The 25,593-nt window shown below is 40.6% G+C and overlaps 1 protein-coding gene across 1 annotated transcript; it reads left to right on the top strand.

Annotated features, from left to right (window-relative positions):
* Window positions 1-2,660: 2,660 nt before the first annotated feature.
* Window positions 2,661-25,593, top strand: AMD1 (adenosylmethionine decarboxylase 1). The gene is made up of 9 exons (XM_039252209.1): window positions 2,661-3,083; window positions 18,472-18,558; window positions 20,121-20,247; window positions 20,817-20,919; window positions 22,031-22,073; window positions 22,183-22,327; window positions 22,653-22,745; window positions 22,824-22,979; window positions 23,384-25,593. Exons 1-9 carry the CDS (start codon window positions 2,974-2,976, stop codon window positions 23,522-23,524), a joined length of 1,005 nt encoding a protein of 334 aa, XP_039108140.1. The 5' UTR covers window positions 2,661-2,973; the 3' UTR covers window positions 23,525-25,593.

Here is a 25,593-nt window from a genome sequence, read left to right as displayed (position 1 = left end):
CCAGGTCTCATTTTCATATGAAAATTGTTTTTCTGCACTCTCTTTTTTTCTTTTTCCAGGCTGGAACCTAGACATATGTGGACCAGCTTTAATCATGCGAATGAAGATTTCACTCCATGGTAAGAACAGGGTAGAAGGAACTGGGGTCCCTGAATGCTCTCCCAGAACAGAGCTGCCCACTCATCCTTTACCACCTGCCCCTGGATGTTATGTGAGAGAGAAATAAACTTTAATTGTTTTTCAAGCTGGTGTATTTCAGAATCTCTGTTACAGTAATTTTAACCTATGCCCTACTACTACAGATGACCTCTCAGAGGTAGGGACGACATTTAAGCTAAGAGCTTAAATGAGAAGAATGAAAAAGCTATACAAAGTGGAGAGAAAGCATTTAAGACAAATGTAAAGAACCTAAAAAGAGGAGGTCAGTATGGCTAGGGCATAGGGAGATGAACTTGGAGAATTAGAAACAGATCGTGTAGGGGTTTGAAGGCTAAGGTAAGGAATTTTGATTTTAAGTGTGAGGGGAAACCACTGGAGTTTTTTTAAAATATTAAGATAAGTGTCATAACTGGATTTATGGTTTTTTGCTTTTCTTTTTTTCCTCCTTCCCATTCCCTCTCCCCCCCTCCCCCGGATTTATGGTTTAAAAAAAAAATCACTCAGGCTGCTCTCCAGTAAATCATCTGAGGGAGCCAGATATGTTTTGGACATACTAAGTATAGCGAAATATTTAAAAAAGATTAACTGACCAACTTTGTTATTAATACAAAGGACTTTGAGCCTCAAGATAGTAATGATGCTTAAGAAAAATAACATTTTACAAAGGACCAATCCAGTTGGTAGACACTATTTAAATTATCCTATGTCAAATTAACAAGGACTTACCTTGCCAAGATTCTTGGCACTTTTATATTAACTTAAATTGCATTAGGAAAAAGCATAATAGTAATTGAAAAGCAACTAATTATAAGCAATTATAAGTCAAATTATGTTTACACCACAATTAGTGTTTGAGGTGGTTTAGTAGACAGATTCTTCATTTCAGTAAGCAACCATCAAATAACTGAATAGCTTGTAAAACACATAAATACTTCTTTTATCTTTATTCCAAGTATAACCACCACATTCACTTTGAATTGTTATTATAAAATAAGCAACATTTCTCTTTTGTCCCAATTCCCAGTTTGAGTTGGATGCTTTTTAAAACATGGCAAGTCTATGTACCTACCACACAACATAGCTTCTTTCAACAGTTTTCATGGAGAAATGTGAACAAATTCACGTTCTTTTAAGACGAGTACTACCCTGGAGGGAATCTAGAGTGCAAATTCAAACCACATCTTTTTCATCAAGTTTCTCACACTTACATGATCTCATTTCACTTTCGGTTGAGAGAAGTCTTTCTCTAAGGATGATAGGGAAAAGTCTTTTGTGTTGTAAATGGTGATGTTTTTAACAGGCTGGGTTTTTTCCTCCCATATTTGTGAGTCAAAGTCGTAACTTTGTTACCCCAATTTTGCCACCTCGGGTTAAATTGTTTGACTACACCTTGACAACTATTTTACAGTTTACATTATTCCTCATGTATTAAACACACGGTTCTTTATTTTCAAAATTTTTTTAAATTCATGGTTCTTTAAATGACCGCTGGTGATAGGGCAGAATCCCTGTTCTGTTAATTTCCATGTTAATTCTTCTGAAGCATGTGAGATGATAGCACTGTAAACTTTGGAGGGGCCCCCTCCAAAAATTTTGGGGCCCCCTTTCAACTAGTTCACCAGTTTGAGAACATTTAAAATTATCAAAAAATTTCAGTTTATATTTAATAAGCCAGTTTCTAGAAATAGTTCTGCAAAATAAATTCCCACCAGTTGACCTAATCGAGCACAGAGTTGCCAGGGCTTCACGGCAGCCGTTGCGCTCGGCCAACTCCAAGGCTGGGCGAGCCATATGGCTGGAGGTAGGTAGAGCCCTGCAAGGCTGGGCGCCACGTTGCTTTTCCCTTTTTAAATAGGCAGACAACGCTTCGGGCTATTGTGTAAATGGAGCGAGAACTGCTTTTCCTCGCACGCCAGCTAAGGCAGGAGCAGAATTAAAGCGCCTTCTAATCCGACCCTCGGCAACACGTGCGTCACGGACAAATATTGAGTTTTGATGCGTGGCTTCTTTCGTCTGGAGGAAACACATACTTTAGAGAATGGCCAAGTATCTCAGCAATCGCGGTGAACTGCACAGGATCAAAACCACCACGCCATCCCAGCCGTGGCCCCCGCCCCCGCCGAACCCCGCCAACCCTCAGGATCCACCCATGTTCTCTGCTAACCAGTTGTTTAACGCAGCGCGGCGCACCCTTTCCCCACTCCGTTCGCGTTCTCCCCACCCATTCTGCATTCGACCCCAGGCTCCCCGTCCCCAGCGGGATAACACAGCGCCGTCTCCCGCCCAAGGGACGGCGCGAACCCAAACCGCAGAGCGGCGGGTAGCTCTCCGCGCTCCTGGAAGGCGGGCCGCCAGCCAGCCGCAACTCGGCGGCTCCTGATTGACAGGCAGGAGTTCCTATGAGCCTCGGGGGCGGGACTATGCGTCACTTCCTGGTCTTTCGGGGGAGACGGCGTATATAAATGCGGTGCTCACGCAGCGCTCTCGCTTACACAGTATGGCCGGCGACATTAGCTAGCGCTCGCTCTACTCTCTTTAACGGGGAAACAGTGGACTACAAGAGACTGAACTGTATCTGCCTCTATTTCCAACAGACTCACGTTCAACTTTCGCTCACACACACAAAAAAAGCCGGGAAAATTTTATTAATCCTTTTTTTAAAAAAAGTTAATATAAAATTATAGCAAAAAAAAAAAAGGAACCTGAACTTTGGTAACAGCTGGAACAATCCGCAGCGGCGGCGGCAGCGGCGGGAGAAGAGATTTAATTTAGTTGATTTTCTGTGGTTGTTGGTTGTTCGCTAGTCTCACGGTGATGGAAGCTGCACATTTTTTCGAAGGGACCGAGAAGCTGCTGGAGGTTTGGTTCTCCAGGCAGCAACCCGACGCAAACCAAGGATCTGGGGATCTTCGCACCATCCCAAGGTGGGTGCTGGGTGCTGTCGCTGCCGGGAAGGCACCAGCCACGGGCTGGGGTCGGGAGCCCCGGGTTCCCGCAGCCTTCAGGTGGGGGCGGGTCCGCAGGCAGGGCTCGTTTCCTTGGCCGTGGAGGGGGCGCCTCGGGCCTGGGGGGAGCCGCCGGGTCCACGCTGGGCCGGAGCCGGTATCTCCTGCTGCAGTTGCCGGGCCGGGCGCTGCCCGGGGGGAGGGGGGGAGGGGAGGAGGGGAGGAGGCTGGCGCGCCGCGTGCTCAGGTAACGTCCTCCTCGCAGCGTGCGGAGCGGCGGGCGGTGCCACTCGGGGCGGCTTGTGGGTCCGCGCCGTCCGACTTTACCCTCCGGAGTTGGCGGTCAGGACCCCGGGTGGGGACCCCTTGGGGCCGCGCGGGCTGCCTCCCGGCAGGTGTGGCTCAACGGCCTTAGTCAGGCGCTACTTCGGGCGTGCCCTCTCGGGGAGCGAGGAGGGAGGGAGGGAGTCTGAAGCCGGGCTCGTTCTCTCCGCGTGCTTCGGGAGATGGGGGCTCTCCCGGTCTCGGACTGAGGGTCTGGCGCGCAGGCCTCCCGCCCGCGGTCGACGCTGGCAGCATGTGGCGCCCGGGCGGCGGGGATTGGGCGGGAGCAGTGGTGTCGCAGTGGCTGGGCCCCACCGCCGCCCTTAACGTGCTCTGCACCAAAATCCCTTTCGGGGCGGCCCCGAGAGACGGCCGCGGAGCCCACCGAGGCTTGTCCCGGAGACTCTTGACCTTGGCGGTGTAACCTGTTACCGCGTCGGCGGGTTCCGGGCGAGGTGCGGGGTGGAGGAAGGTTTGTGTGAATTTACGGGCTAGAGGCCCGTCCGAGCCAGGACATAATACCTTTAATGCTTAAGCCTGCAAAGGAATCTGGGGCCCCAGCCTCCCACCCCGGGCAGTCACGCGAGAGCGCTGGGCTGATCGCGCAGAAAAGGAGAGGTCTTCGCGGGGTCTTGGAAAATCCGAGCGCAAATGCAAGCACGGGCGGCTGCGGAGGTGCCTGGGCCTTTCTCGAGGCGCTCACACCGCCAGGCACCCCTTGCCTTTCCTCGCACGAGTGTGGCGGTGCGGCGGAGGAACCGGCGCGGCCGCCTCATTGAGGCGACGACCAATGAGCTCCTGGGCCCGGCCGGGAGCCTGGCCCCAGGGTGTAGGCCAATGGGCGTTTCAGGAATGTAGGCTGCACTCGCTGCAGTCCCCGACAAAAAGCAACTGGAGAAGGGATTCCGGGCGGACACGTGCTGCCGGGACTTTTAAGGCAGTAGATCTATCCTGAAGGATTCTCTTGTAAAGCCGTCCTGTTAGCTAGAATATGGCAGGTCTCATTCGTCAGGCTTTGTGCGACATTTAAAATGTCTAATGTAGCCCTTCACTCTGCCAGGTTCAGCTTTAAGCACTATATTATAGGAGGCAGTTACTTACGAATACGGGCAAGCTTAGTATTTCCTCCATTTCACAAAAGGGAAACTCCCTGGTGGTGGTTTGCGTCTGGTGAAACAATTGTGATCAGATAATCTAGAAAATCGTGTCATTGAAGAACTAATGATTGTCTCTCATAAGGTGGTTAACAAATGGTTTTGCTCTGGCTCTTTAAATGTTTTGTAAGCACACATTCTTAATAAAGGGAAGAGGGCTTTCCTTTCCCCCAGGTTCTTAGGCAGAAATGCCAGAATTTAAGCTTGGGCTTTTTTGGTTAAGTTCCCCGAGTTAAGGAGGAGGGGGGAAAGGCTTATAAAAAGACAGTTTGCTTTCTGTAAGTAAGAGCCACTGTTCGTTTGTACTTTGGTCAGCAGAAATTGTTTTGCTCCCTCGGTGTGGCTCGTAAAATGACGACAAAAGTTAAAACCTTCAAGGACAAAATGTTTTGTTTGTGATTTGGTGCCTTGATTTTATAGACCCTTAACATTCGTTAAGTCACTGAGTCACTATTTTTCCAGTTCACTGTAAGAACTGGAAAATCTATTTGATTTAACAGAGTCGTTTGACAACCGTGGTAGGAACTTCTCTCTGTGACCAGTCAATCAAGCAAGGATGCACTGGTTAGGTTACTTAGTAGGAGAGAAAAATAGTAGATGCTAGGTAAATCACCTGAAGTCAGTGTCCTGGCCAGAAGGATCATTGGCCTCTGGTTTCTAGAGTTAGTATTCCAGGCCCCAGAGGAGGATTATAATCGAGAAGAGTAAGGCAAAGGGAAATGGTTAATTGCCTCTGGAATATCTAAATTTGAATTCAAAGTGTTTAATAGCTTGCTGTTTAATGTCTCCATCTCTAAAATGATGACAATCCTGGTACCTACCATCATTGGGTAGTTGTGAGGATTAAGGGAGTTATTACATGTACATTGCTTTAAAAACTGACACATAGTAACCACCGTAAATGTTATCATCTTTTATCTTTGGGGCTTTTTGTTGTGGGGGGTTGGGGTTTTGTTTTTTGTTTGCTTTTAAAGGCCTTCCTCCGCCCCCCTTTTTTGTAAGCAAACAAGGCTGTAGAAGAAAATATGTCTGAATATAGTCCAAAAGACTAGGTATTAAAGGGTGTCCTAGCAATTTGATGTATTCTGACTCTAGTAGAAAAGATAGTTATAATATATTCTACGAAGTATTGTATCTTTGTAGCCTTATTTTTATTTAATGATAAAAATGTGGAAGGCAGAGAGTCCTTGTCTGTACATTCCCATTCTCTGTAATTCCATTAAAATGCAGACAGACTATAGTTAGAAGACATTAACAGACTGGATTAAAATGAACAAGTAAATTAACTATACTCTATAAAACCAAGAAAAATCTAAGGACATGGAGAGGATTAAGAGAGAGAGAGAAGCACAAATGTCCTAAGACAGCCTTGCCACAGATGCTGGACATTAAAAAGATGAACAAGAATGTTCTGCGAAAATGCTCCCTTATACCACAGTATCCAAATACTGTCCTACCCCTCCTCTCAACTTCTAACCACCATAGATTAGTTTTCTTCTGTTTTTGAGCTTTAAATAACATGGAATCATTTAGTATGCATTATTATATGAGGCCTCTTTTTTATCAGTCTTATGTTTGACGTTTTGTGTTAGCATAACACAGTTTTTTCATTCTGATAATGGGTATTTGAGTAGTTTCCAGTTTGCTAATATAAGTATGTTGCTATGAACACTAACATGTCATTTAGTAAGCAATACACTTTTCTGTTAAATATACACCTAGGAGTAGAATTGTTACATCATAAGGTGGTGCATATATCTAGCACCATATTTTCAGCACTTGGTATTTTTAATTTTAGCTATTGTGGGTGTGTAATAGTATGTACTTCCCAACAGGTTAATGGAGTTGAGCATCCTTTCATATCTTTAATCACCATTTGGATCTCTTTTGTGAAATATCTTCCTATTCTTTTGTATAGGTTGTATAGTTTGTAGAAGTTCCTTCATATGCTGTGGATAAATGTCTAATGTGTATTACAAATATTTTACACCCTTTCTGGCTTCCCCTTTCATTCCATTAGGGATATTTTTAGAAACAGAAGTTAATAGTTTTAATGTAGTCTCAACTTACCAATATTTTCCATTTAATGGTTAGCAGTGTGTTTTTTGCAAGGGACAGAGTGCTGGCACGGGAGGGGCAGAGGGAAGGGGGAGACACAGAATCTGAAGCAGGCTCCAGGCTCTGAGCTGTCAGCACAGATCCCAATGCCAGCCTCAACTCACATGAGATCATGACCTGAGCCAAAGTTGAACACCTAACCGACTGAGCCACCCAGGCACCCCTATTTTTTGTTTTTTGTGTTTAGTAATGTGTACACCCAACATGGGGTTTGAACTCATAATCCTTAGAATCATACTCTGCTGACTGAGCTAGACAGCTGCCCCTGTTAGCAGGTTTGTATCCTATTTAAGATGTCTTTACTCACTAGAGGTTAATGGAGATACTCTTTTTTCCTCCTAACCGGTTTGCTTTTCGTATTTAGATCTGCCTTCCATCAGGAATTGATTTTATTTTTAATATAGTATGAGCGAATACAAGGCACTTGAAGCAAAATTGGCACATCTTTCCCACCTTTAACCCCCAAGTCCATCTAGAATTTTCCTGTTAAACATTTCCCATTCTTCTATAGGCCATTTAGTAGAATTCACCAACTTCTTAAGGGAGACATGGGGCATACGATACATTTTTTTTGTTTTTGTTATTTTAAGAAGGAAAATTCTGTCTGGCTTGAGTTGAAGAATATTGGTTAACAATATGGACAATATGGGGGTGTTTTGTTTTGAAGAAGAATTTTTCTTTTTAATGTTTAATATTATTTTATTTATTTTATTTTATATTTTATTTATTTTACTATATTTGAGGGAGAGATAGCACAAGCAGGGGAGGAGCAGAGAGGGAGGGAGACACAAATCTGAAGTAGGCTCCATCCAGGCTCTGGGCTGTGAGCACAAGAGCTGGCCCTGAGGCTGGAACTCACAAACCACGAGTTCATGACCTGAGCCAAAGTCGGACGCTTAACCGACTGAGCCACTCTTAACAGTATGCTTAAGGAAACCACTCCAAGGGTCACCTGGGTGGCTCAGTTGGTTAAGTGTCCAACGTCAGCTCAGGTCATGATCTCACGGTTTGTGGGTTTGAGCCCCGCGTCAGTCTCTGTGCTGACAGCTAGCTCAGAGCCTGAAGCCTGCTTCAAATTCTGTCTCCCTCTCTCTCTGACCCTCCCCCTGCTCACGCTGTCTCCCTCTCTCTCTCATAAATAAGTAAAACATTAAAAATTAAAAGAAAAAGAAAACCACTCCAAGTATACATATCCATATGGATAAAGGAATAGCTATTGTGTTCTAAAAACTGACTTATTTCACACATTATTTAAAGTTAAGACGTAAAAGGAAGGGATGGTGTGTTAGGTTTAACCTGCAGTTTTTCTACCAGTTTTTCAGATTTCAAAAGGATGTGAAACAGAAATCAGTGATCATATATATTAAAATGTCTTAGGGTTGCTGGATCAAACAAAAGTCTTTTATATTACAGGAAATGGCAGCTGTGGGAAGGAAGGCTGTTAGGAAATAAATTTTGGGCTGCCTGCGTGGCTCAGTCAGTTGAGCGTTCCGACTTGGGCCCAGGTCACAATCTCCCGGGTTCGTGGGTTCAAGCCCCGTGTCAGGCTCCGTGGTGACCACTCAGAGCCTGGAGTCTGCTTCAGATTCTGTGTCTTCTCTCTCTGCCCCTCCCCCGCTCATGCTGTCTTTCCCTCTCAAAAATAAATAAATAAAAGGGAAATAAGAGATTTGGGGGAGAGGAAAGATTTTTGCTTTTGAATTCATAGCCCTGAGCTGCTATTCTTAGCAATGAAGTGGGTTCAGATGGGAAATTGTAGTGGAGGTGAAGAGAATAAAAATTATGGGAAAGTTAGAGGTGTATTTTCACAGTTAATGTGAAACTATAACAACTAGAATCTGTGGTGGTCATATTGGAAATGACATTTAAGATGAAGTGGAATGTTCTATGTCTCCTTCAAATTTTGTAGACTAAAATGTAATTTTTAGTAAAGGATTAGGGCTGGTTGTAAGGATTCTAAGTCATACCTCAAAATTAACTTTCCCAGAACTCATGCCTTACTTGACTACATCATTGCACAGTATTGCAGAATCAGTAATTTTACATTGAAGGAATTTACAGTCCCTTGCCAAGAAGCCTTTTAGTGTAAGAAGGTTTTGAAGTAGAAAAGCTTCCATTGAATTAAAGCTTCTCATTACCTTTCTCACAGAAATTTTGAAAAAGTTTTGTACTGCTATCTCCAAGCCACCCTTTTTAAAGAAGTGGACCTGTTGAAAGTAATCAACTGAATGTAACAGTAATTATACTGGATAGTGATCTAAATTTTAAAGATTGAGATTGAGGGCACTTGTGTTGACTCAGCTAGTTAAGTGTCTGGCTTTTGATCACTCAGGTCATGATCTCACGGTTTGTGAAATGGAGCTCTGTGCAGCCAGCAAGGAGCCTTCTTGGGATTCTCTCTCCTCTCTCTGCCCCTTCCCAACTCATGTGTGCCCTCTCTCTCTAAAGAAGCATTTAAAATAAAGTTCGAGATTGAGAATTTAGTACTGTGATTAAAATCAGTGTAATCTGGGCTGACTTCTTTCAATTTTTAAAATTTTTTTAATGTTTTATTTATTTCTGAGAGACAGATGGACAGACAGAATGAACAGGGGAGGGTCACAGAGAGGGGGAGACACAGAATCTGAAGCAGGCTCCAGGCTCTGAGCTAGCTGTCAGCACAGAGACCGACGTGGGGCTCAAACCCACAAACCGCGAGATCATGACCTGAGCCAAAGTCGGATGCTTAACTGACTGAGCCACCCGGGCGCCCCTCCAATTCTGTATTGTGTTTTGACTCTTAGTGCTTTCCTGTGATATTCAAAAGTTAAGTTTGATACAGTCCCATTTGTCTATTTTTGACTTTGTTGTCTGTGGTTTTTGTGTCGTATCTAAGAAAGCATTGACAGATCGAATCTCCGGAAGCTTTTCCCCATGTGTTCTAGGACTTTTGTAGTTTTAGGTCTTAATTTTTGTCTTTAATAATCTATTTTTAAAATTTTTTGTAGATAGTGTTAGGTAAAGATCCAACTTTATTATTTTGTGTGAGCATGCAGTTTTCCTAGCACCATTAGATGACTCCCCCCAACCACCAATTTTGTAGTCTTGGCACCTTTGTTGAAGGTCATTTGACTTGAGGCATTTACTCCTTGAATACCACATTTAAAAATGTGGTCAGTTTTCTAGTTGGGGTCTTGTTGAATCAGATAACGTAGAAGTCGTTTTAGTTGTTTCTTTTTCCTTGTAAACACTCCAGCTTGTTCTGTTTTTATTAAACCACAGACTCTAAGAAAAAAAAAAACTTAAGTATAGGGGTGCCTGGGGTGGTTCAGTTGGTTGAGCAACTCTTGATTTCAGCTCAGGTTATGATATCACGGTTAGTGAGATGAAGTCCCGCTTATGACTGCTGTCAGTGCGAAGCCTGTTTGGGATTCTCTCTCTCCCTGTCCTTCTGTCCCTCCTCTGCACACAAGCGCTCGAGCGCACACACACACTCTCTCTCTGTCTCTCAATAAATAAATTTTTTAATTTCATTTTTTAACATTTTATTTATTTTTTTGAGAGACAGACCAAGCACGAGTAGTAGAGGAGCAGAGAGAGAGGGTGACACAGAATTCGTAATTGGGCTCCAGGTTCTGAGCTGTCAGAACAGATCCCATATCAGGGCTCAAACTCATGAACTGTTAGCTCATGTCCTGAGCCGAAGTCAGACATTTAACTGACTGAGCCACCCAGGTGCCCTTAAAAAAAGTTTTAAGTATAAAATATGCCATTAATGTTTCGCTTTTCTGGCATAGTCATCTAAGATTATTCAACCCATGTACTGTTATTAGTAAAGAGCATCCTATTATGGGGTGATACATGATCTGGGTATGGCTAGGATCCAATAAAGCTTTATTTACAAAAGGAGGCTTGGGGTGCCTGGGTGGGTCAGTTGGTTGAGCATCCGACTTTGACTTAAGTCATGATCTCATGGTTGTTGAGTTTGAGCCCCACGTTGGTGTTGGTTTTTCATCTTTCTCTTCATATATGTATATGGGGGGGGGACTTTATATAGACTTTTTCGGTTTTATTTTTCTCACATCTAGCCCCTTGATTTATTCTTTTTTTGAGCCTATGGGTTCTTCTAAGATTGTCGTTTTGGTTGGTAAACCATACAGTTGTGTTAAGGTGTTGGGTTCTTTTTTTTTTTTTTAGTGTTTTTTGAGAGGGAGACAGCACAAGCAGGGAGGGGTCAGAGAGAAAGGGAGACATAGAATCCAAAACAGGCTTCAGGCTCTGGGCTGTCAGCATAGAGCCTGATGCGGGGCTCAAACCCACAAACGATGAGATCATGACCTGAGCTGAAGTTGGGATACTTAATCGACTGAGCCACACAGGTGCCCCTAAAGTTTTAAAGCAACTGTGTTCTTTCATACTGTGACTTTGAAAAAAAAAAAAAAATACTAGAGAGTTTCTATTAGGTGAGGAAGAGTTTGGTTGCAAAATTTATTAACTAATGATGAATGAGTGCAAGAGCATTCTGGTGTCCCTCAAAGTGGAGGGACAAGCACACCCTGTCTAAAGCAGACTCTGTTTTACATTTACTAAAAACTTAGGACAGAATGCATGTAACAGCTGAGGGCTCTGGAAAGTAAATGTTGTTAGCAGGTGAATTGGAGAAGGAAACCATAACTCAAAGTAGCACTGAGACAGCTGTGATTTCCTGTTTCTTTTGTTTCCTTTGGTTATCTCTTGGTGGTCTGAAAAGCTGCCAGAAGCTGGTAACTGCACACTAGCTGCAGACAAAAAGAGCTCCAAGAGAGGTCCTCTTTGTCTGACCTACAGGAAAGGAAAGAGAGCCAACCGCATTGAGTCCGAGAGTGGGGAAAAAATCCCCCTTTTTTGGATCGTTTTGCTTTTTGTGTGTTTTGACGATAACTGTGATCACAAGAGTAAAGAGCATCATGGATATATCCCTGTTGCTGTTTTCTCTTTTTGTTTCCTTGTTTGGCCAGATAGTCATGGCAGAATGGAGAGGACCAAGAATTTGGCCCCCCACCCTGAACCAGAAATTATCAGCAAGATTATGGAGAGGAAAGGTGAAGAAAGTGATCCCATAACGATTTATATGAATACCACTGAGCTGCTCCTGTATACATTGGATCACAAACAGTTTATCAAAGGCTTTGAAAACTGATAGGTCATCTCCCAGTCTGGCCACTGGGTGACAAGTAAGACAGATCTGAATACGATGGCAGGGGCTTTCATATTTCATGACTAAACAGAAATCATAACATATAACCCATAGAAGTTGGGTAAAAACTTGAAGACTGAACTTAACCATTTCAACTGCCTCCTAAAAACAATTTTTATTTCATTTTTTTTTAACATTTATTTTTGACCGGGAGAGAGAGACACATAGAGTGCAAGCAAGGGAGGGGCAAAGAGGGAGACACAGAATTGAAAGCAGGCTTCATGCTTCAAGCTGTCAGCACAGACAAGTGAGACATGAGACTCAAACTCTCAAGCTGTGAGATCATGACCTGAGTTGAAGTTGGATGTTTAACCCAGCCACCCAGGTGCCCCTAAAACAATTTTTTAAAATCAATATGCTTTTAAACAAGATTTAAAATTATATAACATGATCAAAATGCTCAGGATGCAATCATAAATTATTCAACTTAACAAATCACCAGGAAATTATCAGCATCCCTCAAAGGAAAAAAGACTACAACTTCCAAGGTGATGCAGGTCAAGTTTTACAAACAGCTGTCATAACCATTCCATAGGAAGTAAGAGTGAATACTTTTTTTTATTGTTTTAAAAATGTTTGTTCTTGAGAGAGAATGCAAGGGGAGTAGAGACAGAGAGAGAGGGAGACACAGAATTGGAAGTAGGCCAGGCTCTGAGCGGTCCACACAGAGCCCGGTGCGGAGCCTGAACTCCCGAATCATGATATCATGACCTGAGCCATAGTCAGCTGCTCAACCAACTCAGCCACCCAAGTTTCCCTTGAATGAGTACTCTTAAAAAGAAAAAGACAAAGTCTAGGAAAAACAAAAAAATAAAACTTAAAAATACAACAGATGGCCTCGTCAGTTGAGCATCCAACTGTAGCTCAGGTCATGAATCTCGCAGTTTGCGAGTTTGAGCCCCATATTGAGCTCACTGGTTTTATTTTATTTTATTTATTTATTTTTTAAACATCTATTTATTATTGAGAGACAACATGAGCATGGGAGAAGAGGGAAGAGGAGACACAGGATCCAAAGCAGGCTCTGAGCTATCAGCACAGAGCCCGACACAGGGCTCCCACCCACAAACTGAGATCATGACCTGAGCTGAAGCTTTTAACCGACTGAGCTACCCAGGTGCCCCTGAGCTCACTGATTTTAATGCGAAGTCCCCTTTGGATCCTCTGTCCCCCTCTCTTGCCCCTTCCCTGTTTGTACTGTCTAAAAAATAAACATTAAAAACGACAACAGGAAAATAACTACTGGAATAAAAAGCTTACTGGGTGGGCTTTAGTAGAATGGAGATAACAAAAGATTGAGTGAACTTGAAGATAGACTGAGTAGGAGTTATCCAATTTGAACAACACAGAAAAAAGACTGGGAGGAAGAAATGTCCCACAGTTCCCTCAGGTTCTGTTCACACCAAAAAGTTTAACATGTTTGTATCTGCAGATTCTCCAGAAAGAGAAGAGTGTGTTGCAGGAAAAAAACTGAGAAAATATTCACATCTATGTTCATTATAATGAGTAGATTCTATTACTAAACTTATTTGGCAGTGAAATGAGTAAATTTCACTTATGTAGATTAAAATAGATGGCATTTCAAGTGGAATATGTATCTGGTTAGTTAACAAGATAAACCTACCTTTTCAAGAATTGCCCTCTAAATACCTGAATTATTAGGGTGACAAATTTAAACAGTAAAGGATCGTGTAACCATTTTAGATTTAAAAATGTTAAAGCTGTGGAGGGGGCCTACTTAGTTGGTAAAGCATGTTACCTCTTGATCTCAGTTATGGGTTTAAGCCCCACATTGGGCATAGGAATATTTTTTAAATAATAAAAATAAATAAAACTTTAAGGCTGAGATTTCCCCAAATGTCCATAAGATCTCATCAGAATAATTACTATTGCCAGAGTCAGCAAATATTTAAGAGCCTCCTATGAGCTGGAGTAGGTACTGGAGAGAAAAACAATACAACACAAAGTCCCTAACTACATGGAATGACTGTAGTGGGGTTGGCATGAATACCAAAATACTTTGGTATGCTTTCTGAGTTTTAAAACCTTTTGAGGTGCCTGGGTAACTCAGTCAGTTGAGGGTCTGACTCCAGTGGGGTCATGGGATTAAACCCCATGTCAGGCTCTGTGGTGAGTGTAGAACCTGCTTGAATTCTCTCCCTCTGCCCCGCCCCCTCCCCCGTCCCCCATGTGTGCACGTGCTCGTGCTCTTTGTAAAGTAAAAAATAAAACTTTTTAATGACAGTTGGCCTGGTGGAAATAGTGAGGTGATTTGCGCTTAGAAGAAAGAAGAGGGGCTGAGGACAGGGGTTCTAGGTAGGGTGAAATCATTCCAGCAGTACCCGAGAACAAAGTTTACATGTGTTGTCTCAGCATAATTATAATGCTGTCTTTTACTCTCATGTGGCTTGATTTAGGTGGATTGAGTTTATAGTGCCATTTCTAGGGAGAGAATGGTTGGTGGTAAAGCCTGGTGTGACTGAAATACTGCGAATGGGGATAGAGCCTGTATATTTTGTTAGTGTGCCTTTTATTTATTTCAACTGTTCTGATATAGTGTCTTTATATTGTAAAATGTGAGTAAAATGAGAGTTGGGGTGCCAGGAGATCTGAAGATTAGATGATAGTTTATTCTCTGGGTGTAAAATAGGATCACTCTGAAATGAGGGGACCAGGTACTGTTGAGGGATAGATTGGCAATACTGAAGAAAAAAAAAAAAGAACATAAGCTTATACTGACTGAGATTCCTAGCCCCTTACCCTGTTTGCCTACCAGAGATCTTAATGCTCTTTAGGCAAGAGAATGGAATATTTGGGTAATCTGACCTGCCCAGGAAAGAACTTTTTTTAAAAATAGTGATAGGGAAGGAGTTCCCCAGTGAAACCACCCAGTCACCATGCCCTGCATAAAGGCCCACAGTAAACATATCCCATCCGTGTGTGTAGACCTTCTGATTACCTAAGTCTTAGTACCCTATTCTTGACCAAGAACCACTCAAAGGAAATGTTGAAAGGAAACAGTTGGGGGAAGATGTAAGGATAAATTAATTCATAGAAAGCCAAAGCAAATAAAACAGCAAGACAGCTTTTAAATCCAGAGAACTGCAAAGTTATACAAGAAAGAAAAAGTACATGGAGCACAAAAGTTTTGACATACTGCTTAACACTGCTGTATGAAACATGAAAGTTAACAGAATAAATCTCTAGAGATTTCATAGCAGAAAATTTTTTCTTTTTTTGCTTTCTCTTAATGTATCTGAGGTGGATGCTAAATTTACTGCAGTAATCATTTCACAATGTGAAAGTCAAGCCATTATTCTGTATGGCTTAAACTTACATACAGTGATGTATGTCACTTATAAAACTGGGGGTGAGGGAATCAGCGTGGATAGTGTATATAAAAAACTGAGGAGTGATAGGATTCAGTAGCATGTCCAGTGAGTGGAGAATTCTAATGGGAAGTCTTAGGTAGGATCTAAATTAGATAACCTCTAAAGAGAGAACCCTGTCTGCCAAAATTTAACTTAAAGCTTCTTATATGTATAGTGGATATTTTTATCATTTACCTTTCTATTTAGTATTTGAATTCTTAATTTTGTATGTATTATGTAATTTTTATTAGTCATGTGAAGTAGGTCTTCTTGCCCACCAGGTTTCAAAAAAAAAAGGGGGGCTTAGGGGCACCTGGGTGGCTCAGTCAGTTGAACATCTGACTCTTGATCTCCGCTCTGGTTTTGATCTCAGGGTTTAAGGTTGTGTTGTCGAGCCCAGGTGTGGGACCTACTTGAAAAAATAAAAAAGCCTGTTATGGAATACAGTAGGTTCCACGCACCTGGGTGGCTCAGTTGGTTAAGTGTCCAACTTCAGCCCAGGTCATGATCTCATGGTTCATGAGTTCCAGTCCTGCGTCAGGCTCCGTGTCAGGCTTTGTGCTGACAGCTCAGAGCCTAGAGCCTGCTTCGAATTCTGTGTCTCCCCCTTTTCTTCACCTCCCCCGCTGGTACTCTGTGTCTCTCTCAAAAGTAAACATTAAAAATTTTCTTTAAAATACAATGGGTTCTGAAATGCATACATTAGTGAATTTTGAGTGTTAGAAATGGGGAATGCCCATGCTTTTGCTTGACTTCCTAAGAGGAGTCAAATGATCGGTTTGTATTGCTCAGAACTGAGTCTTCATTGCAAATTTTTCCTTCCCTAAGTAACAAGTTGTACCATTTAAAAAATTTGAAACAAACTGCAAAGATATGGCCCAGTCTAATGTGTATTTAAGTTTTTTCAGATAGGTGTCAGTACTGTTCAGTTGAACTAATTTACTCACTGTATTAATTACTGCCTTCTGTGGTTGGTCATATAATTGCCCATTGGGCCAGTAATAATCTCTTCTAAAAATGATGAAACAGGCACAAAATGCTAGCATGATTCATTGGAACTGTGCTTGAATTTTTTAAAAAAACTTTTTAATGTTTATTTTTGAAAAAGAGGGAGACAGCAAGAGCAGGGAAGAGGCAGAGAGGGAGACACAGAGTCCAAAGCAGTCTCCAGTCTCTAGCTGTCAGTACAGAGCCTGACACAGGGCTTGAACCCACCGACTGTGAGATCATGATGTGAGCCAAAGTCCAGGCTTAACTGACTGAGCCACTCAGGCACCCCTGTGCTTGAATTTTAATACAAAAGAATAAAACATACCTGTATTTTTTTTAAGTTTATTTTTTCCTTATTTTAATTGGATCTTGGATACACATATTTCTAATTCCATTCCGGTAGCTTGAATAATTGCAGTTTTTTTTAACGTTTATTTTTGAGAGAGAGAGTGAGAGTGACAGAAGCAGAGACAGAGAGAGAATCAAAGTAGGCAGCTGTCAACTCAGAGCCAGAGGCAGGGCTGTATCTCATGAACCCTGAGATCATGACAGCTAAATCAAAGGTCAGATGCTCAACCAACGAAACCACCCAAGGCACCCCACCTATATTTGTGCTGGCTATGCTGTTGAGGATTTCTTTCTTTTCTTTTTTATATTTTAATATTTTTTTTTGTATTACTTATTTTGGGAGAGAGCACAGGCGAGGGAGGGACAGAGAGAAGGAGAGTAAGAATCCCAAGCAGGCTCCATCTGCATCATTAGTGCAGAGCCGTGTTGTAAACTTCGAGATCTTTACTTGGGTTTAATGACTGTGCCGCTCAGGCACCGCTGTTGAGGATTTCTTAAAGTCTAAACTGGATAAATAAATTTAAAAATACTAAAAAAAATTTCCTAGCCTTTAACTGGTAATTTTAAGTTTTTTCTGTAGAACTGTTTTATGTATTTCTGTTGAAAGTGGGCATGTTGGGGTGCCTGGGTGGCTTAGTCGATTAAGCGTCCGACTTTTGCTCAGGTCATGATCTCGCGGTTCGTGGGTTCGAGCCCCGCGTCGGGCTCTGTGCTGACTGCCAGCTCAGAGCCTGGAGCCTGTTTCAGTCTGTGACTCCCTCTCTCTCTGACCCTCCCCTGCTCACGCTGTCTCTCTCTCTCTCTCTCTCAGAAATAAATTAAAAAAAAAAAAAGAAAGTGGGCATGTTAAAGGGGAAGCACTTTTTTTTTTTTTTTAAACACTGTCTATTTGTTTTTGAGAGAGAGAGAGACTGAGTGAGTGAGCCAGTCAGGGAGGGGGTGGAAAGAAGGACACAGAATCTGAAGCAAGCTCCAGGCTCTGAGCTGTCAGCATAGAGCCTGGTGTGGGACTGGAACCCCCAAATTACGATATCAATGACCTGAGCCTAAGTCAGACACCCAACTGACTGAGCCACCTAGGTGCCCCAAAAAGGAAGCACTTCTTAGGTTTCAAATAAATTAAAACTACTTTATTTAGTTATGCCCATTTGACTTCTGTTTTGCTCCCCATTACCTGTACTAAAGACTTTACTTTGTTGAAATGAACATTTTCTGATCCTATTAAAAGAGCTGCATAGTTTTCCCAAAATTGCCAACAAAAGCCATTTTTCAAGTTTTTTATGCTCCTAGACTTTAGACACCACTAGGTATTGTGAACATCAGCTACCAATTTGATAGAAAATAGTGTCTATACACTAAATACCAGTTTACTTATTGTCAGGCCTTTAAATCTTTTTGTTAGGCTTATCAGTGAAAAAATGCTCTTTAAATTGTAATTCTAATAGAAAGGTTTAAAATCTAAAAATTTGATAGACAAAAACATCTCATTTTAACTCAATTTCTTTACTGGCTTGTTGGTCAAAAGGTTTTATGAGCCTTTTGAATTTCCTCTGTGCATGGCTTAGTCATTTTGTCATTTGTTTTTTCTTCCTGAATTGTAAATAGTGTGTATACTTTCCAGTTTTCCAGTTTACTGTTTGTTATTGAGTGGATATGTCAATTACAGGCTTTAGAAATAAAACTAAATATTATTCATCATAAGAGAAGCTGGAACAAGAATGTGACAACAAATAAAAAACCCATTGCGTAAATTGTTAAAACATCCAAGTGTGAGAGCTTTATAATTTTTATTCAAGTAGTCAATTACTGTTCTGACTTAATCACATTTTTTTGTTGTTAAATAATAGATCCGAGTGGGACATACTTTTGAAGGATGTGCAATGTTCAATCATAAGTGTGACAAAAACTGACAAGCAGGAAGCTTATGTACTCAGGTAAGTCCTGCAAAAATAAACTTTTTAGCTACTTGGTATCAGTCTGAACCATAATACATTCCATGGAATAGCAAATCATTCCTCTGGATCTTAGTTCTATAATCATTTTTACCTTACTTTGAGAAATACTGTATAAAATAAATTTTTTTTTAGGTTTATTTATTAATTTGGCGAGGGGGATCCCCAGGCAGGCTCCACGCTGTCAGCACAGAGCCTGACACAGGGTTCAACCTCATGAACTTTGAGAGTTGAAACCAAGAGTCTGGACACTTAAACTGAGCCACATAGACATCCCTAAAATGATTGCTTTAGATGTCCAGTAGATTTTGAAGTTTTAACGAATAGCTCTTCAAGGTGATTGCCATTTTACTTCCTTGTAGTTAGCAGAAAGTATTTGTAAAAGGGGGTGGTAGAATGGCGTTGTACCTTTACCCTCAGCTCCAGAGAGAGAGGTCTTCTATATAGTATATGCCTCTCAATATCAGAACTTTGAGCAAAGTGAAAACTTGGTTTCTCCCTGTAAATACAATTGTTGTAATAGAAGAAAGCTATTCAACATGTTATGGACACAAAGCTAATTTATTCAATAAAAATACTAATTTCTTATACATGTTATAATGGACCTTGGGGCTACTGGATTGAACAAGGTACATAAGGTACCTGGTTTTTACTGAGCTTGTGTTTAGCATATATAGATCTTTTTTTTTTTTTTTTTTGAGGCTTTTATTTATTTATTCATTCATTCATTCATTCATTCATTTCATAGTTTATTGTCAAGTTGGCTGCCATATAACACCCAGTGCTCACCCCAACAAGTGCCCTCCTCCATGCCCATCCTTCCCCTCTCCCCCACCCCCATCAGCCCTCAGTTTGTTCTCAGCATTCAAGAGTCTCTCATGGTTTGCCTCCCACCCTCTCCCCAACTATTTTTCCCCTTCTCCTCCCCCATCCCATTATTTCTTTCACTAGATAATAAGCTCCAAGAAGAAAAGGAATGTTTGTCTTTATTCACCATTATATTTCTAGCACATAATAAGCATGTGATAAAGATCTATATATGCTGTTAAGTTTCTCCTAATCCACCTATACAGCATATATAGATCTTTATCACATGCTTATTATGTGCTAGAAATATAATGGTGAATAAAGACAAACATTCCTTTTCTTCTTGGAGCTTATTATCTAGTGAAAGAAATAATGAGATGGTTACAGAAATAACATGTGAGAGTGGGTAGTACAAGGTGAAATAGGAATTTAGTAAATAATACCCTACGGTAAGTGAGGTAAGGAGGAGGAAAGTTTAATAGTAAAAGGGGTTTTGTGTAATGAGCTAATATCTTTGTATCTGATTCAAGACCTGTTTCTGTGGGGTTCTAGAAACTTAAACTCATTTTTGTATACTAGAAAGGGTGGGATACTGTGGTACATTTTTGGCTTCCTTGGGATCCTCACATTTTAAATTAATAGCCAAATTTAAGATTGTAAATGATAATCTAATAAGTGAATTGCATCTCAGTAATACATAAACATTGTTATGACATTGTGACTTTTTCCAAATGCAGTGAGAGTAGCATGTTTGTCTCCAAGAGACGTTTCATTTTGAAGACATGTGGTACCACCCTCTTGCTGAAAGCACTGGTTCCCCTGTTGAAACTTGCTAGGGATTACAGTGGGTTTGACTCAATTCAAGTAAGTAATCAGACATTTAATCCTTTTTCCTAGACAAATGTTAGGTTTCTGTGATATGCCTAGTAAATAAATTTTTGTGTACTTACTGCTTAGTTATGATGTGGGTAGTCACTGACTTGTGAAACTAAATGTACACATTCTCAAAAATCGTTGCTTGCATACCTGTTTAAAAGCTCAGATCCAAAACTACTGTTTGAGAAATAATGTACCTTGTCGCCACAGTTGTTAGGACCCATTGTGAGTAGATTGGGTATTTTTTAGTTTCTAGAAACTCAGAGATGTGATCTGCATTCTTAATACATTGTTGAGACTCTTCTCCAGCTTAAATAAAATTGGTCTGTATGACAGTAACTCATGGATATTGGTCTGAAACCTTGCTCTGACACCAGGTGTTTCATTTTTGTTTGTTGGCCAGCAAAAGACCTATCTTTTAAACCTATTAAAGGGAAAACATGTTGAATTTCATTGGAGAAAATATTTATAGATTTGATTTTGTTATGCATATGCATAAAATAGTTGACTAGGAAAGGTGATATAATTCTATGTGTGAAGTTATCTGTCTCTTTCAGAGCTTCTTTTATTCTCGTAAGAATTTCATGAAGCCTTCTCACCAAGGGTACCCACACCGGAATTTCCAGGAAGAAATAGAGTTTCTTAATGCAATTTTCCCAAGTAAGTTTAAATAGAATTGAAACTTGTTTCCTTAGAGGTTATATCCTTTCAGAATCTTTTTTTATTTGTGAAAGCATATGTATGCAAGGATATATATTAAGGATAAATATATCAGTAAAGTTGATTACAGTTTCTAGAGTTTATGTGCATGTCAGGTCAGTGTTGCTGAAAGGATGGAAGGAAAAAATGATCACTTGCCAGAAGAAGAAATGATCTTTGTCTAGCCAGTTGCTCTGATTTGTATCTAATTTAGTGATTATGAAGGCTATGCTCTCTTTCCTCAGAAAAAGGCATAGTGACTTCATAAATCCATGCTAAGATGCTGGTCCATGTACGAAACTCGGGCCTGGCATTCTGTTCAGGAATTGAACTGGCTTAAAAATGATCAACAGTGAGTTCATAGTGTCACTTCTACCAAATTGGCATGATTTTCTTCCATTTACTAACCTTTTATTTATAGAGCATCCTTTTTGAGCTTCAGGGTCAAGGAACTAAAAATTATCTAATACCTTTAACACGCTTATATCCTAGATGAGGCTGAAAACTTAGGATGATTTTGCTAACTTGGCACAAAACCATTCACAGGCATGATTTAAGATTCCCCCCTCCTCCTTCACAGGCATGATTTGAAAAGAAAGTCTAATTCCTATCCTGTTCTTAATCTACTAATACGAAACTATACAAGGCTGTATCAGTGCTGAGTATAATTTAGTGTAAATATCTCCCAGTTAATTTACTATGTTGAATGAGGCTTTGGAACAACAATATGGAAAGAGCGTAATACATAAATGACTTGTATTTACTTGGGAGTGTAGGGAAATGGGTGATCAAATTCCATTTCCTTAATGGAGTTCTAGAGGGGAGAGGGTAAGCCATAGTTTTCTCAGCACTCAAACTAACTCACTAGCTGAAGTAGATCTCTATCTAAATGACTGGGTGCCCCCCCACCCCCAACAGGATGACAGGATCCTGCCTACTTGTGAATTCACTTCCCTTAATAGTAGTTCTGATAGGAGGCAAGCACTATCACCCTAGCTATTTGGAAGGGTGGAGGCAAAACTGTCCTATCAAAAGGAGCTGCTAAATTTATTTTATTCTCCTCCCTCAACAGATGGAGCAGCATATTGTATGGGACGTATGAATTCTGACTGTTGGTATGTTGGACACAGTTTTGGGGGGAGGTGTCTATATAGGATTTATTTTAAATTGCCATTTGTCATTTTTAGGGAAAATAAATTTTTTTTTTTTTTTACCTTTTTATAGGTACTTGTATACTTTGGATTTCCCAGAGACTCGGGTAATCAGTCAGCCAGATCAAACCCTGGAAATTCTGATGAGTGAGCTTGACCCAGCAGTTATGGACCAGTTCTACATGAAAGATGGTGTTACTGCAAAGGATGTCACTCGTGTAAGCATTTTCAGGAATAATTCTGGATTTTTCTTTAACTCATTCTAAGTGGTTTTTTTCTTTTTTTTTTTTTAATTTTAATGTTTATTTTTCATATTAGAGAGAGAGACAGCATGTGAGCAGGGCGGGGGCAGAGAGGGAGACATAGAATCTGAAGCAGGGTCCAGGCTCCAAGCTGTCAGCGGAGTGCCTGACCCAGGGCTCGAACTCAAAAACTGTGAGATGACCTGAGCCGAAGTCGGATGCTTAACCCACCAAGGCAACTTCAGGTGCCTATTTGAAAAATATTTCAAATTTGTATGTAATTCAGTCTTTCCTTTCCCAGGAGAGTGGAATTCGTGACCTGATACCAGGTTCTGTCATTGATGCCACACTGTTCAATCCTTGTGGGTATTCGATGAATGGAATGAAATCGGATGTAAGTAATATTTTGCTTAATTATTAAATATTTAAAAGTGTACCCATTTCATTGCTAACATAAAACTGTTTCTCTAAGGGAACTTATTGGACTATTCACATCACTCCAGAACCAGAATTTTCTTATGTTAGCTTTGAAACAAACTTAAGTCAGACCTCCTATGATGACCTGATCAGGAAAGTTGTGGAAGTCTTCAAGCCAGGAAAATTTGTGACCACCCTGTTTGTAAATCAGGTAATTTGTTTTATTATTGACAATAAAATCTTACAGGAAATAAGGATAGTGAATCATGTCATAAAATGTTTCTAAGACAGCATATAACAGCAGGTATCTAGAAGTAGTACTGGTTGAGGTTATTAGTAGAAGCATTGCTTTGTCTTTGATTAGACTTGGTCCTTGTTTTATATCTAACCCAACTGATGGGTTCCTTCTGTCCTGTTTTCCCTGAAGACAGGTGGGGAAGTGGGGGGTCAACAGAGGATGATGCCCCACTCCATCCACCCACTGGACAGCTGCTAAGCTATTCAGATGCCATCATTTCATTAAGATTGTAGTCTTAAATTCTTTTTACGTGACTGTTGTGTTTGAAAATACTGTAGACTGGAAGCATTAATGATTGGTTTAAATTTTCTCCCCAGAGTTCTAAATGTCGCACAGTGCTTTCTTCGCTCCAGAAGATTGAAGGTTTCAAACGTCTTGATTGCCAGAGCGCTATGTTCAATGATTACAATTTTGTTTTTACCAGTTTTGCTAAGAAGCAGCAACAACAGCAGAGTTGATTAATAAAAATGAAGAAAAAACGCAAAAAGAGAACGCACATAGGAGGTGGTGGCTGCTTTTTAGATATTGATACCGGGGGCCATGCTTTCCATAACCACCACCTTGTAGCTGCAGAAAGCCCTAGATGTAATGATAGTGTAATCATTTTGAATTGTATGCATTATTATATCAAGGAGTTAGATATCTTGCATGAATGCTCTCTTCTGTGTTTAGGTATCCTATGCCACTCTTGCTGTGAAATTGAAGTGCATGTAGAAAAAACCTTTTACTATATGAAACTTTACAACACTTGTGAAAACAATTCAATTTGGTTTACGCACAATGTAATATTTCTCCAGGTATCATCCAAAATTCCCCACAGACAAGGCTTTCGTCCTCATTAGGTGTTGGCCTCAGCCTAATCATCTGGGACTGTTCTATTAAATTGCTGCCAGGATTTTACATCCAGTTACCTCCACTTTCTAGAACATATTCTCTACTAATATTACTGAAACCAATTTCTACTTCATACAGCTGTTTTTTGCAACAGCGATTAAAGTTTATCTTCCACGAGTCAAGTCCTCTTTAAGAAAATGATTGCAGTTATTCATTTTGTGTATTCCTGTTTTAACATTGCTTCCTGTACCTGTACTTCTTTCATTGATTTCATTCCTTGCCATGGTGTCTTGCCTCCCGACCCCCCTCCCACCCCAATAAAGCAATATACTGTTACACTGTGGGTTTATACTAATCTTATACCTGGGAGGGGGAAGGGGAATGGACCCTGGGCTTAATTTTATTTTTAGGTCAAAGGAGTTTGTCCTTCTTTTATATTGGCATGGACTCTTTTGGGAGATAGTGACCAAAATAAACGTGGTGTTTAGCAAGGAAGTCACACAAATTTATATTAGGATATACTGGCAGAACTGGTCCAGAAACTATGCCATTCTGTGTTCCCATTAATGAGATTAGCTTCTCATGAGTACCATGCCTTTACCAACTTGTTAAGTAGTTGTATAAAAAAATTTTTATCACTAAGTTTATTAGCAAGGAAATTAAGATGAAGGTTGTATTGGATTTAGTACGTCAGCTCAGATGATTCACCTGCTTTTAGCAGCTATCTCCAATAATTTTCATTCATAGTATACTGTAAACTTTGGTTCAAAATGGAGTCTGTCTTTGTCATCTTAGGACTTAAAGTTCTTTGACTTTGTGTGGTGCGTTAAGATAGTGTTCTCACTTCCTGGTGTTCCCTTCACCGTGGTTTCATAGGGTCAAGTGAAACTTCCCAGACTGAGAACTGTTGAGGATATTCAGACATACAGTGAAGCAGAATGCTATCCATGAGACATAAAATTCCAGACGTCATTGGGAAATGACTAAAAATACAGGCTTTGAGGAGTTGGCATCTTTTAGGTATATTTGCAAAAACTGAAATCTAAGCAGCTGAGAAAACAGCAAAGTTGACTAAATTTTGTATTCTTGTCCTCACAAATTCTTTTGGTTCTTTCTGGATCGTTGCAGTGATGATTTTTTGTTCCTTCCGTATTAGAAATGAAACACTTTTTTTAGTGTTTCTAAACATAAAATCTACTTGGTTTGAAATCAAGTGGTTGGAACACAAATTTTGACTTTTATTTTAAGCATGTTGATTCAAAGTTTCATTGAAGAAACTTTCAGTCAATGGATCAGTTTGATTCTGTAATTAGCATACAGTACCTAAGTAATGTTTTGTACTGTTTTGAGGACCAATGCTCAAAGTGGATTTTGTTCTTGAACAGTGAGTGTCCCAGTAGATTTGATGACATTTGTTGGCTTGAGGTCTGATTTTTTTTTTTCTAATAGATTTAAGATTTCTAACTAATGTTGAAAACTGCACAAATTTGTATGGAATAAAGCCTAGAAAAATTAAAACTGTAGATTGGATAGTAATCAAAATTAATCCTAGTGTGTATGATAGAGGAGGGAAAATTTTGGTGCCATAATTTCTCTCTTCATGGTGTTGGACTTAAATCGGTTGAAATATATTTCTGTACCACAATTTAAGCTTCAATAAAAGTTTGCTTAATTCATTGTCTAGTGACATTCA

This window comes from Hyaena hyaena, unplaced genomic scaffold (genome assembly GCF_003009895.1).
Source record: "Hyaena hyaena isolate Hyena2069 unplaced genomic scaffold, ASM300989v1 scaffold_412, whole genome shotgun sequence".
Taxonomy (NCBI): domain Eukaryota; kingdom Metazoa; phylum Chordata; class Mammalia; order Carnivora; family Hyaenidae; genus Hyaena; species Hyaena hyaena.
Note: the sequence above shows the minus strand (reverse complement) of the source record. Positions and strands in the feature narration are given on the sequence as shown.